The sequence below is a fragment of the Dreissena polymorpha genome, chromosome 10 (genome assembly GCF_020536995.1).
Source record: "Dreissena polymorpha isolate Duluth1 chromosome 10, UMN_Dpol_1.0, whole genome shotgun sequence".
In the NCBI taxonomy this organism is placed as follows: domain Eukaryota; kingdom Metazoa; phylum Mollusca; class Bivalvia; order Myida; family Dreissenidae; genus Dreissena; species Dreissena polymorpha.
In genome coordinates, this window is record NC_068364.1 from 71,054,335 (window position 1) to 71,067,640 (window position 13,306).

The 13,306-nt window shown below is 37.0% G+C and overlaps 1 protein-coding gene across 1 annotated transcript; it reads left to right on the forward strand.

Annotated features, from left to right (window-relative positions):
- Positions 1 to 5,288: 5,288 nt before the first annotated feature.
- On the forward strand, positions 5,289 to 10,969 carry LOC127848140 (uncharacterized). The gene is made up of 3 exons (XM_052380444.1): positions 5,289 to 5,463; positions 7,132 to 7,264; positions 9,579 to 10,969. Exons 1-3 carry the CDS (start codon positions 5,461 to 5,463, stop codon positions 9,773 to 9,775), a joined length of 333 nt encoding a protein of 110 aa, XP_052236404.1. The 5' UTR covers positions 5,289 to 5,460; the 3' UTR covers positions 9,776 to 10,969.
- The last annotated feature ends 2,337 nt before the right edge of the window (positions 10,970 to 13,306 follow it).

Sequence of the window (13,306 nt, forward strand, 5' to 3'; positions counted from 1 at the left end):
CAACATATGAATGTAATCAATTCACATCCACGATATATATATAAATATATATATATATATATATATATATATATATATATATATATATATATATATATATATATATATATATATATATATATATATATATATATATATATATATATATATATATCTCGTATAATCAGCAAATACTGTGTATGATAATGTTATAAATGCTTACAAAAGTATGAAGCCTGTATGTCTCAATTAAAAATACTGTTTAATAATTATGTTTAAAGGCATTTAAGTTCCAACGAAAAACATATGTTTAGTTTCGACACATTTATTTTAGCTTGATTGTATCGAAAGTCTTCGATTTGTTGACACATTCTCGCGTTCGTTTCTGATGAAGAACTAGAAAATAAAGTATTTGGACTTTCCTGTCCTCTCAGATGCGTATTGTCCTGTTCTATTAGCTGTGTATTGTCCTGTTCGATCAGTTGTATATTGTCCTGTCCTATCAGCTGCGTATTGTCCTGTCATATCAGTTGTGTATTGTCCTGTTCTATCAGCTGTGTATTGTCCTGTTCTGTCAGTTATATATTGTCATGTTATATCAGCTGCGTATTGTCCTGTTCTATCAGCTGTGTATTGTCCTGTTCTATCAGCTGCGTATTGTCCTGTTCTATTAGCTGCGTATTGTCCTGTTCTATTAGCTGTGTATTGTCCTGTTATATCATCTGTGTATTGTCCTATTCTATCAGCTGCGTATTGTCCTGTTCTATTAGCTGCGTATTGTCCTGTTCTATTAGCTGTGTATTGTCCTGTTCTATCAGCTGCGTATTGTCCTGTTCTATCAGCTGCGTATTGTCCTGTTCTATCAGCTGTGTATTGTCCTGTTCTATCAGCTGCGTATTGTCCTGTTCTATTAGCTGTGTATTTTCCTATTCTATTAGCTGTGTATTGTCCTGTTTTATCAGTTGTGTATTGTCCTGTCCTATCAGCTGCGAATTGTCCTGTTCTATTCGCTGTGTATTGTCCTGTTCAATCAGTTATGTATTGTCTTGTCCTATCAGATGCGTATTGTCCGGACCTATTAGCTGTGTATTATCCTGTTCTATCATTGTGTATTGTCCTGTCCGCTCAGCTGCTTATTGTCCTGTTCCATTAGCTGTGGATTGTCCTGTTCTGTCAGCTGCGTATTGTCCTGTTCTATCAGCTGCGTATTATCATGTCCTATCAGCTGTGTAATGGCCTGTTCTATCAGCTGTGTATTGTACTGTTCTATCAGATGTGTATGTTCTTGTCCTTCCACCTGTGTATTGTCCTGTCATTCTATCAGCTGTGTATTGTCCTGTCATTCTATCAGTTGTTTATTGTCATGTCCTATCAGCTGTGTATTTCCTGTCATATCAGCTGTGTGTTGTCCTGTTATTTCACCTGCGTATTGTCAAGTCCTCTCATCAGCTGTTTATTGTCCTGTCATCCCGTCATCTGTGTATTGTCCAGTTCTATCACGTGTATTTTCTTGCCATTTAAGCTGTGTATTGTTCTGTCCGCTCGTCTGAAATTTCTATCAGCTGTGTATTGGTTTGTTCGATTCGCTTAAGTTTCTTATGTTCTTCTCGTCGTGTACCGTACCGTATATGTGCTGTGCCTTGACATGTTCTATTCGTTTTATATAGTCGCCTTTATCGCCTGTTTTTCGATGTTCTTTCCGCTGTGCATTGCCATAAATGTCACCTATGTATTGACATCTTCTATCCGCTTTGTATTAACACACAATTAAAGCGGCCTTCAAGAGACTTACGCATGGCTCCGTTGGGCACAAACATGCAATAACAAAAGTATCGCATTGTATGCGCATGTTCGTGCATATCAAGTTTCGAAAGCGATTATATATTCAGTAGCGTTTTTAGGCGCACTTAAGCACAGAAAAACACGGGTATATGATTTTGAACAAGATTGTATAATCCGGGTATGTGACATGCAAAACGATTTATGAAAAAATACATTATATATTTATTTTTTAAAGGGGGGCGGAGGGCGACACATTAACTGTTAAATCACTGAAACAAGAAATCAACACCGAGTGTTATATCATGCTTTAACCCATTTATGCCGAGTGGACTCTCCCATCCTTCTAAATTGGATCAATTCATTTGCAAAATTAGGGATGTCTGGTATATTTATTTATAATTTTAGAACATTTCTTACAGAAATTCCTTTAATCAAACAGCGCAGACCCTGATGAGACGCCGCATCGTGCGGCGTCTCATCTGGGTCTACGCTTTTTGCCAAGGCCTTCTTTCTAGACGCTAGGCATAAATGGGTTAATGACAGACAAATGATGAGCCCCGCTCTGGGTAAACGGGGTTTAGTGTGTGTGTGTGTGTGTGTGTGTGTGTGTGTGTGTGCGTGCGTGCGTGCGTGCGTGCGTACGCGCGCGTGCGTGTGTGTGTAAAGAGTCGTTCTAGATTAATATGTATGTATGTTAAGTGTAATCCCAGATTAATGCGTGTAGTCCGCGTAGGCTAATCAGAGACCTAACTTTCCGCCTAAACTGGATTTTCGCTAAAAAGAGACGTTCTTAAACCGAAAAATACAATAAAGCGGAAAGTGACTTTCCTGATTCGCATGTGCGGGATACACGGGCGCTTAATCTGGGACAACACTTTACACACATGCAATGGTCCCCATTTTCTCAGAGCGGCTCAAATGCATTCACATTGGCAAAACTTTGCAACTTGGAAATCTCCCAGAGGTAAATGTAAAACTGTTAACTTACCCGTTCCGTTATGAAAGAAAACTTATTGAACCGTGAATAAATTTTAGATAAACTCTAACATAAGTTTCGTCTGTACCGATCATATATACTAGTAAACAATGTCTCCACCAGCGAATGACAACAATAGCATGTGGAGAAGTGGGTAACAGCCTGGCATTAATATTATAACCCGGGGGAAAATGATATGAAATATAAGCTCCATATTATTCATTACGTCTCAAAGCGCGTGGTGGTCACATGACACCATTCACATGTTACAAGTCACGCTTAGGCAATACAACTGTGCATTCATAGCGCGTTTTTTATTGTACGTGCAATCGTTTTCCGTCGTGTTTCTATATTAAAAGCAGGAATTTAATGGACATTTTTTTTATAAATTTAATAATCATTAAATATATATACTAAAATTGTATACTTTAATTCATAGCCGTAACATGTTTCCTATTCAGGAATATAGATTTGATAGCTTATAATACTATGTATCGTTTTGTATTTTTGTCTTTTAATCAATGACGGTGTTTAAATCTGTTCAAAGAAACTGTGCACACGTCCCTTTTACGTGCGTTAATTTATTAATATGCGTGTGTTTTAAATGAACCCGGTCGGCCATCACCTATGCATTCATTTATTCTAAACGAGATTCTCGAAAGAATCATAATGATGAAGCGGTATGACTATAAAATAACGACAACGTGACAACGTGATGATGATAACTCGACGTAACGATAACGGAAACAACTATCTGCGACGCTACTTACGGTGATAATAATGCTTTATTTCGCGTTATCAACATTTTATCATTTTTCAGTATTTTTTATCATCGTAATATCGGGTTTACATAGCATGCTGATGTATAGAAAGGCCCGTGGTTAACGTTTTGTGATCCTCAATACATTAACTTATCTCTATTCAAGTCCTATCGAGTATTCGTTATTTGTACATGTACATGCATATGCTATTAACGTTTATTTTAAAGGGGCATCGTTACAGATTTTGGCACGTATTGAAGTTTGTCGTTAAACGCTTTAAATTATTAAATGTAAACATTTGAACTAAATACCTCAAGTAAAAACAAGAATTAAATAAAAGATAGGAAAAAAGTTAATTTAAACTGGGCTCGAACCACTGACCATTGGAGTAAATACTTGCATTTAAACCACTCAGCTATCCTTGCTGAAACAGTGCGCGGTGTATTTTAAACTTTACATAAGCGTTCCTCTTAGTGTCACAACATATAACGATAACAACGGAATTCCAAATTTATTCAATCGATTCGCGTTTGTAACGCTTTATAATTTGCAGGGGTTTATATCCTCAAAGATGCATAAAGTCGATATTTTAAAGCATGGTAAATGTTTAGTATTACTGTTTCCTCGCAAATATCATGACTACAACGAAAATATGCGAATCTGAAACAAGTTGTTTTCAATTTACTTAAACTTGAAAAGGTCGCTTTAAGTGCTTGCTATTTTGCAAAAAAGTAGGCCCACCGTGAACGTAGGAGGGATCGTAAACATAAACATAAGAACAACCCCTGTACGTCGTTAATCCAAACCTGCATCAGATAAACCAATCTGCCGAAAAAATTGAATCTGCAGGTAGGAAGTAGGTGCATCTTTGTATCATTTCATTGTAGTTGCAATAATCAAACTCCCAGCTATTTACCCTCCGGGTCACGCATGTAATCACACAAGCTCAGAGCATTCAAGAAGAACTACATTTTCGTATGTGTAGATAATTATATTTCCATAATTACTGTACAGATTTAATAAGTGATATTTGTCACGGATATAGATTGAATGATATACAATCAATATGACCTTACCAAATTGCTTTCTGACTTGAACAAACACCAACGTCATAAGAATCTCAGCTGGATTGATCCACAAACCCTTAACTTCAAAATAGTTTGTGAGCAAAGGCCCTTGACTAATTGCCACTGATTATTCTCATTGTTTTTATCTCGGCTCAAAGATGTTGATTTGAGCTTTCATCATTTGAGCTGAACACCGAGAATGCCATTGAGCTCAGTAAAAATCTCAAATCTCAGCTATTCAAATATTAACCCGTTTATGCCTTGCGTCTAGAAAGAAGGCCTTGGCAAACAGCGTAGATCAAGATAAGACGCCGCATAATGTGGCGTCTCATCTGGGTCTGCGCTGTTTGCTTAAAGGAATTTCTGTAAGAAATATTCTAAATATAGAAATAAATATACTAGACATCCCTAATTTTGGAAATAAATTGATCCAATTTAGAAGGATGGGAGAGTCCACTAGGCATAAATGGGTTAACTTATACACACTCAAATTTATGGTTGAGCCAGACGCATAACTGAAACCAACACATGTGAACAAGAAATTGGGCGAAATGGCCAACATCATACACAATTGAGTCGAAAACAAAAAATCGAAATTGAGTCAAAATATTTACTTAAGAATGTCCGTGGTACTATAGGAACTTGTACCCGATAAGAACGTTATTTACTGAAATCAATACGCCATATCTTGAGTTATCTTTATAAATACACATTATCACATGCGTGTAGTGTAAATTTTTCACAAAAGAACAAGGACGTTTTACATCCTGGTATAGCGGATTTAACCATTTACGTGTTTCGAGTTATAATTTCCTCCCCAGTTGCTCACATGATTTTGACAATCATTGGTTTAACCCATAGTGTCTGGACTTAACAACAGTATTCATTTATCAAAATGGTCAGTGCAATTTCTTTTCATTATTTTAAATAAGTATTACTTTATAAATCATCACTTCCGTTTTAAGTAACGCTAAATGTAAAGTATTGACGTACATCTTTAATTAAACCGAAAGTTAATGTTTAGTATATGTTATGGTGATAAATATATCCGGCCGGGAATGCCTTTACTCATTTGTTGCATAAAATGTTAACTCTCTATTGTATTTTTTCTATATTATCATAAAGTGGTGTCGTTTCCTTGGTTAGCTTAAAATTATGTATTTTAGCCCCATAACATCAATAGGCTCTGCTTAATGAAACGCTGTCGAGCCTGTTTCCTGTGTAAAACCATTGATCGGTGTCTACATGAGGGAATATCTTTAGAACTCTCCCACAGTACGGGTCGAACCAGTGACCCATGCCCCCCCCCCCCCCCCCCCCCGCCCAGCCCTCTATAACAACTACGTCACTACGACGTTGCCTTGACACATGGGCATGATTTTAACATCAGGGACGTATCTAGATAATACTGTTCCCATGTACGGAACATTTTTTTTAAGACCAAACAATTACCGGTTTGTAAAACAACAGTTTACATCGATTTAAATATATTAGTATGCAATTCCCTATAGAATAACTTGAACTCCAAAAGGCATTTTACTCGTACTGGTGTAGCACGACTTACTAAAATTCTTTCCAAGTATACGCGCATGTCGTCTGTTAAAGATCTTCATGTGACTCGGACCATATCGTCAGTATAATGATATCAATTGAATGTCGCGAATGTATTAGCCGCAAAACATGTTATAGATACTAGATAGCGATTTAAGCGCAGTACTTGAAATGCATGCGGCTATTATTTGAAATTTCGTGTGTACACGGTTTGCGTATGCAACACATATGAATTTATTTCAAAATAAAGAAACTGAAATATTAGTATGAATATGAAAGAAGGCGCATAGATGCTCAACGCAAAAATTAACATGAGCAATTTTGCCAAAGTGACTGCCCCATAACGATCATATCAAAGCAAATTACGTTTATGGCAGCAACTACATTCCCGATCTCTACGCAGAGTTGTCGTTCCTTGTCCTCACATACAATCTCTGCCATCAAAAGAAAATCCTACATGATTTGGGAGGATTTTTTTAGGTTAAAGTTTTAAATTATGAATAGTAGTGATCCAGTCGCTGGTTCCCGTCAAATCTCTGCGCAGATGTTGCTACACTTCCGGACTCAATCTCCACGCAGAGTTGTCGTTCCATGCTTTCACATACCATCTCTGCCATCACAAGAAAATCATACCAGATTTGGGGGGATTCTTTTTTGTTATAGTATTGTATTATGGAAAAGAGTATCATTATATGTTATATTTTTAAAGTAGTAGATAAGTATAGTTTCATAATAAAACAATTATTTACCTGTTTTAAAAAAGTAAAAATAATAACGGAAAATTATTGTACAATGTGTCTCGGCTATCATCACATGGTTGGTTATGAAGGCATGGATTTGATCCAGTTATGCTGGTTCGATTAAAAAATCTGCGTGGAATTTGTCCGGACCTATTACACGACGCCCTGATGGTTTCATGCTTAGGCACTAACTAAACTAAAAATTGTTATAGCCGACAAAGATAAAAAGAGATTTACGTGAATGTCTAAAATATATCAGAATTGTTTCCCGACAGGCCGGAGAGTGGAGCCATGGCCTGTTCAACTGTTTTGATGACTTCGGTATCTGCATCGTCGCCTACTTAGCGCCATGTGTCCAGTTCGGCCAGAATGCCGAGAAGGTCGGGGAGGGGAGCTGCTTCCTCTGCGGTACGTAGGTCGATCGTGATACACCTACTTTTTCCGAACTTCTCCGTAAGATACATTTATTTAATGCAATAAAAATCGTGAAACATCGACTTTCTCCGGAATCCCCAATTAGATAGGCGGATTTAAGCAATGCATCGTCTCCTGATCCAGAGTGATGCAATCAATCGTCCGCTGATCATTGTAGTACGTAGGTATGCGGACATACGTGTATGTTCCTTCGAGCCATTGTTTACATGCTGTTTTTTAAAGGTTAAAGAATAACGGTGCGGTTTATAGTCTGCTTCGATATACCTCTTCAGCCGACTTCACAATCAACCCCCCGATCACTGGGATTTAAGTCGTCCGTTAACATATGGCGCACGAGGCAGCCACGGCACATTGACTTATTTCCCTCACAGGTACCCATTTATACACCTGGGTGGTGAGGAACAAGCGTGGGATTAATTTTTTGCTCAAAAAAATCCAGTGCCTGGGCGGGATTTGAACCAGGGACCTTTCGATCCCTAGCCTAGCATCTTACCACTAGACCACTGTTTTTTAATATAAATTACGTTTAAAGCTATTTATTTAAGCTTGACTGCACCGAAAGCGTTAGGCTTATTGAAACGCTCTCGAGGTCCGTTTCTTGGGCAGAATAAGTACTTATTGTATTCAAAGAACAGTCTCACAGAGGTGATCAAAACCGTGACCTACCGGTCGCTAGGCGGACACTATATACACTACGTTACGGTGACGTTCTACAGTGTGGTACCTAGGTATCCGGAAATATGTATGCGATCCTGCAAACAACTGTTCACAAGCTTAGTTTGAATTATATGGCTACATTGTACTTCATGCGTTAATGTGAGAAAATGCACATTATACACGTAAGATATTTGGTATTATGCAATATAATGTAACGAATGTTATTGAGTTCGCCGTAGCGTAGTGGATATGGTGTCCGCCTAGAGACATGGAGGTCACGGGTTTGATCGACAATTCGGAAGCGTTCTTTACATCTCACCCATATACACCAAGGTCTAGTTCAAGTACCAGGAAACGGACTCGAGAGTCTTTCAAATAAGCATTAGGCTTTCGATGCAATCGAGCTAAAATAAATCGGTTTAATCGAATGGTCGATGTTAAAACAATAATGTAGGAATGACAAATGATGTAGGATATAAAAATCGGGGGTCATAATGATGTTAAAGGGCGAATATCCGTCTGAGTGAACATAGTAACAAGTGTCTTCCGCGGTTCTGATGTGTTCTGTGTAGTGGCCTTCTAATAAAAGTAATGCATGCACAACAGCTCAATACTTCCGGTTGTTTGGATTGTGGTATCTTTATTTTCATCTGGATAGATATATTGATATGTAGTGACAACGGCTGTATTATACCAAGTGAAAACGGATGTTCAGCATATGGATTGATGATGGCTGACATATAGTTAATATCGACGTACTGTGAAATAACATGGTATTTTGTCATAGTTTTGTAGGGTTTTCCGTCTTAATTTTACTCGCCATAACAATATTAAGTTAAAGTCTCGACGTAAATGTTTCCGGCTTTTCCCGAAAAAATATTTGGTCGACATATTCTAAGTCGACAAATCAACATAATTTTTGGCGTCTTGCTCTTGTAAAAATGACCTGCCATCATAGTTTTAGTCGACACGAGGAGTTATTGTTTACGCCATGACAACTTTTTCATATCATGCCGTCATAGAATGTTGACATCATCACAGCATTAGGGTGTACCATATACGCTTCTATAGCTTTTATATAATGTGAAGACGAGTCGATATAATTTAAGTGGACAAAGGGCGTTGTTGAAAAATGTTTGAATAATATCTACGTGGATCACTGGGTGTCGACATGACTCATAAAGACATGGATATAACATATAGATATGTCGATACATATGACTATATATATATTGTCAACATTATATTGGTGAGATTACTTAAATTATGTCGACCAAACATATTTTTGGGAAAAGCCGGAAACATTTACATCGAGATTTTAACTTAATGGCATCATGGCGAGTAAAATTAAGAGGGAAAAACCTACACAACTATGACGATATACCACGTTATTTCACAGTAAGTCGATATAAACTAATCCGGTATGACCATATTATTGGGGTGTACCATATACGCTTCCGTAATCTACAATGCCCGAAACGACGACATAAATTCCCCGAAAATGATGTCCAGAGAGGAAGTAAATCCGCGCTTAAAATGTGGAATTGAGTTTCGCTGATTGATAAAACCAACGCTTTTTCGAGCGTTCTCACAGGTACATAATAAACATGACTACATTGTGTCATTTCAGGGCTGGTTTATTTCGTGCCCATTCTAAATATCATAGAATGGGTAACAGTGCGCGGGAAAATTCGCGAGCAGAACGGCATCGACGGGACCGCGTGCAACGACTGCCTGACGATCATGTTCTGCCCACTGTGTGCACTCGCACAGGAGACGATGGAGGTTCAGAATATCCCCAGACTGATGTCCATGAGCCGAGAGTAATTGCGGAAATCAGCGAAAAATCAGCGGAATTATGTTATCTTGAACCCACTCATTTTGACGCACTGGCATTATTGCGATTATTTGTTTTCTCGAACTATCTCATTTTGTTCAACTCGAACTCATTGCCACTTTCTAATCCCCAACCAAATCATTTTTAGTGACATTTCATTATCTAGAACTTATTCTTATAACTTATATCTTCGTTATATTTATTTTGACCCAATTGAACTTTGGTTAAACTTCGTTATCTCGAACGTATTCATTTTGACCCGATGCACTTTTGATGAAACTTCGTTATCTCGAACTTGTTCATTTTTAACCACTGGAACATTGGTGAAACTTCGTTATCTCGAACTTGTTCATTTTTACCCACTCGAACTTTGGTGAAAGTTATTTGTCTGGAGCTCACTCATTTTGACCCTCTGAAACTGCAGTGAAACTGTGTTACTCTTAACTCGGTCATTTGTCCCATGGGAACTACAGTGAAACTTTTTTACTCCTAACTCAGTCATTTTCCCCATGGGCACTACAGTGAAACTTTGTTACTCTTAACTCACGCATTTGCCCCATAGGAACTACAGTGGAAAATGTTTTGCTCTCAACTCAGTCATTTGCCCCATGGGAACTACAGTGAACGTGTGTTGCTCTTAATTCAGCCATTTGCCCCATGGGAACTTCATTGGAATTTACATCCGATGTTTTTACTAAAACCTTATTATATGATACTTCTCTTTTGTTTTGGATCTTATTGCTACGTTTTTTCATTTTGCAGTGTTTTAAATGACATATATTTTTGCTATCGTATCACATTCACGCTCTATGTAGGAAAACAACTGCTAAACTTCGTTATCATAAACTCTTGAAGTTTTGAAGATTTTTCCTTTTGATACATCATTCTTAAATGTATTTAATTTGAAGTATGCGCATAGTTTGAAAGTATCGTAACGTTATCTCGAGTTTCCAATATCGTATATATGTACTTACAATATAACTTTATACTTTTGAACGTGTTCTTTCAGGTCAGATATCACAGTCTGCACAATTAAGTTGAATACTATGTTAATATATTTTTGGTCAACACAATTCAAATGTACTAGTTTTCACACGGGATATGGCTTTATACAAATACTATTGTTATCAGCAATATTGTTCAAGTTTGTTGAAGATGACCATTTAATTAAATTATTTATAATGTATTTTTGTTGTCATTTGTATCGGGTCCGCTTGCATTGGCAGTGTTGGCAATGGGTCACTTGCCTTAAATAAAAGACCAACTAATTGTATTTAATAAGAATGCAATACTGGTCCAGCAGCTGGGGTTTCACTTTTTATATTAACTGTTTAAATCACGTGTTTAAAATACGCATGATCTATTTGTCCGGACCGTAATTTCATCGTTCATCAGAAAAATGCACACTTACGTGCAAAACATTTTCGCAGTTTAAAGAATGGGTATCGCTTGCAACACACGTGTTACATAGCTCAACGGCCAATTATGTGAGTAATGGAGATCATGCAGAATGTCCTCGTTCATAAATAAGCGGGCAATTTAAAAACAAGAGGATCTGAAAGGCCCATAGTCGCTCACCTGAGATAAAATGAAATGACCTGTTCTTTGCAGCCCAATATATCAATAGAACAAATGTTCTAATCAAGTTTCGTGAAGAATGAACAACAAATTGCCCCCTGGCGGCCAGATTTTTGAACAGACCTAAACCATTTTTGAACTCGTCCAAGATATCAATGGGACAAATTTAATGACAAAGTTTAATGAAGATCAGACAATAAATTTGGTCTCTACAGTGTTAACAAGGCAAATATTCATTACGCACAACGGAATACAGACACTTGACAAAATGTGATCAAAAAAGTTCATCTCGAGCAATACATATTATGTTCATAAAGATTGTCACCATGATTGAAGATGATATTATTAAAACTAATAGAGTAAACTAAATCAAGATATGATAACAACATTTCTACTCAGCAAGTGACATTCAGATTGAACTAAAAATGTGAAAAAAAGTATTCACAATGCTTCAAAATAAACAACTGTAGACATACAAAATCAACTGAGAGCCTTCTTTTTAAACAAACATGAACTATTTTCAGACTCACCGTGCAATTATATTTCCAATTAAAAAATGATTACATCCGTTTTAACACACAAATCTTTAATAATCACACAAAAAATTCAGACCTCATCAATAAACTGTGTGCCTCAAAAATTATATCTTCTCTTATCTATGGTGGCACACATCAAAGAAATAGCACAACAAGGTATCAAGTTGCTGATCTAAAAAAAGAGCAACAAGGCTCACTCAGAGATGTGTATTGATTTGTGCTCAGGCAGCTGATAAGCGTAAGTTGGAGTAATTAAGTGTGCATTTACGATTGGAATTCAAATAATTCAAGCTATTAACAGTTTTTTCTCCCTTAAGTAATTTTCTGCGAAATAAATATTACTAAATTAAACTTTGAGAATATTTAACTAGAGTATAAACAAGGTTTTACTATAACCATATAAGGAGAAATGCCCCGCCCCTGGTGGCCATGTTTTTTAACCAACCCAAACCATTTTCAAACTCCTTAAATAGGAGTTAATCCTCTTTATATAGGATAAATCTTCTGACAAAGTTTCATAAAGACCGAAACTTAAATGTGGCCTTTAGAGTATTAACAAAGTTTTACAAAAGCCATATATAGCCATATAAGGAAAATTGCCCCGCCCCCTGGTGGCAATGTTTTTTTTTAAGCAACCAGAGCCATTTTTAAACATGTCTAAGATATCATTGGGACAAATCTTCTAACCAAGTTTCATTATGATCGGACAATAAATGTGGCCTCTAGAGTGTTAAAAAGGTTTAATTGTAGCTATATAAGAAAAAATGCCCCGCCCTTGGTGGCCATGTTTTTCAACTAATCGGTACCATTTTCAAACTCATCCAAGATATCATTGTGACACATCATTTGGCCAAGTTTCATCAAGATCGGACAATACATGTGGCCTCTAGAGTGATAACAAGGTTTTACTAAAGCCATATATAGTCATATAAGAAAAAATGCCCCCCCCCTGGTTGCCATGTTTTTAAATCAACCGGAACCATTTTCGAACTTGTCCAAGATATAATTGGAACAAATCTTCAGACCATGTTTCATGATGATTGGAAATTAAATGTGGCCTCTAAAGTGTTAACAAGGTTTTATTATAGCCATATAAGGAAAAATACACCGCCCTCTGGCAACCATGTTTTTCAACCAACTGGCATCATTTTCGAACTTGTCCAAGATATTATCGGGATAAATCTTCTGAACAAGTTTCATTAAGATTGGAAATAAATGTGGCCTCTAGAGTGTTAACAAGGTTTAACTATAGCCATATAAAGCCAAATTAGAAAATGTCCCGCTCCTTGGCAGCCATGTTTTTCAAGCAAACATAACCCAGAGGGGGTAATCACGTGATAGTCAAGATGGCGACGTCCATGCCGAGACAGTTATTTTTCGCCGTTTTATACCCTTTATTACTGATGT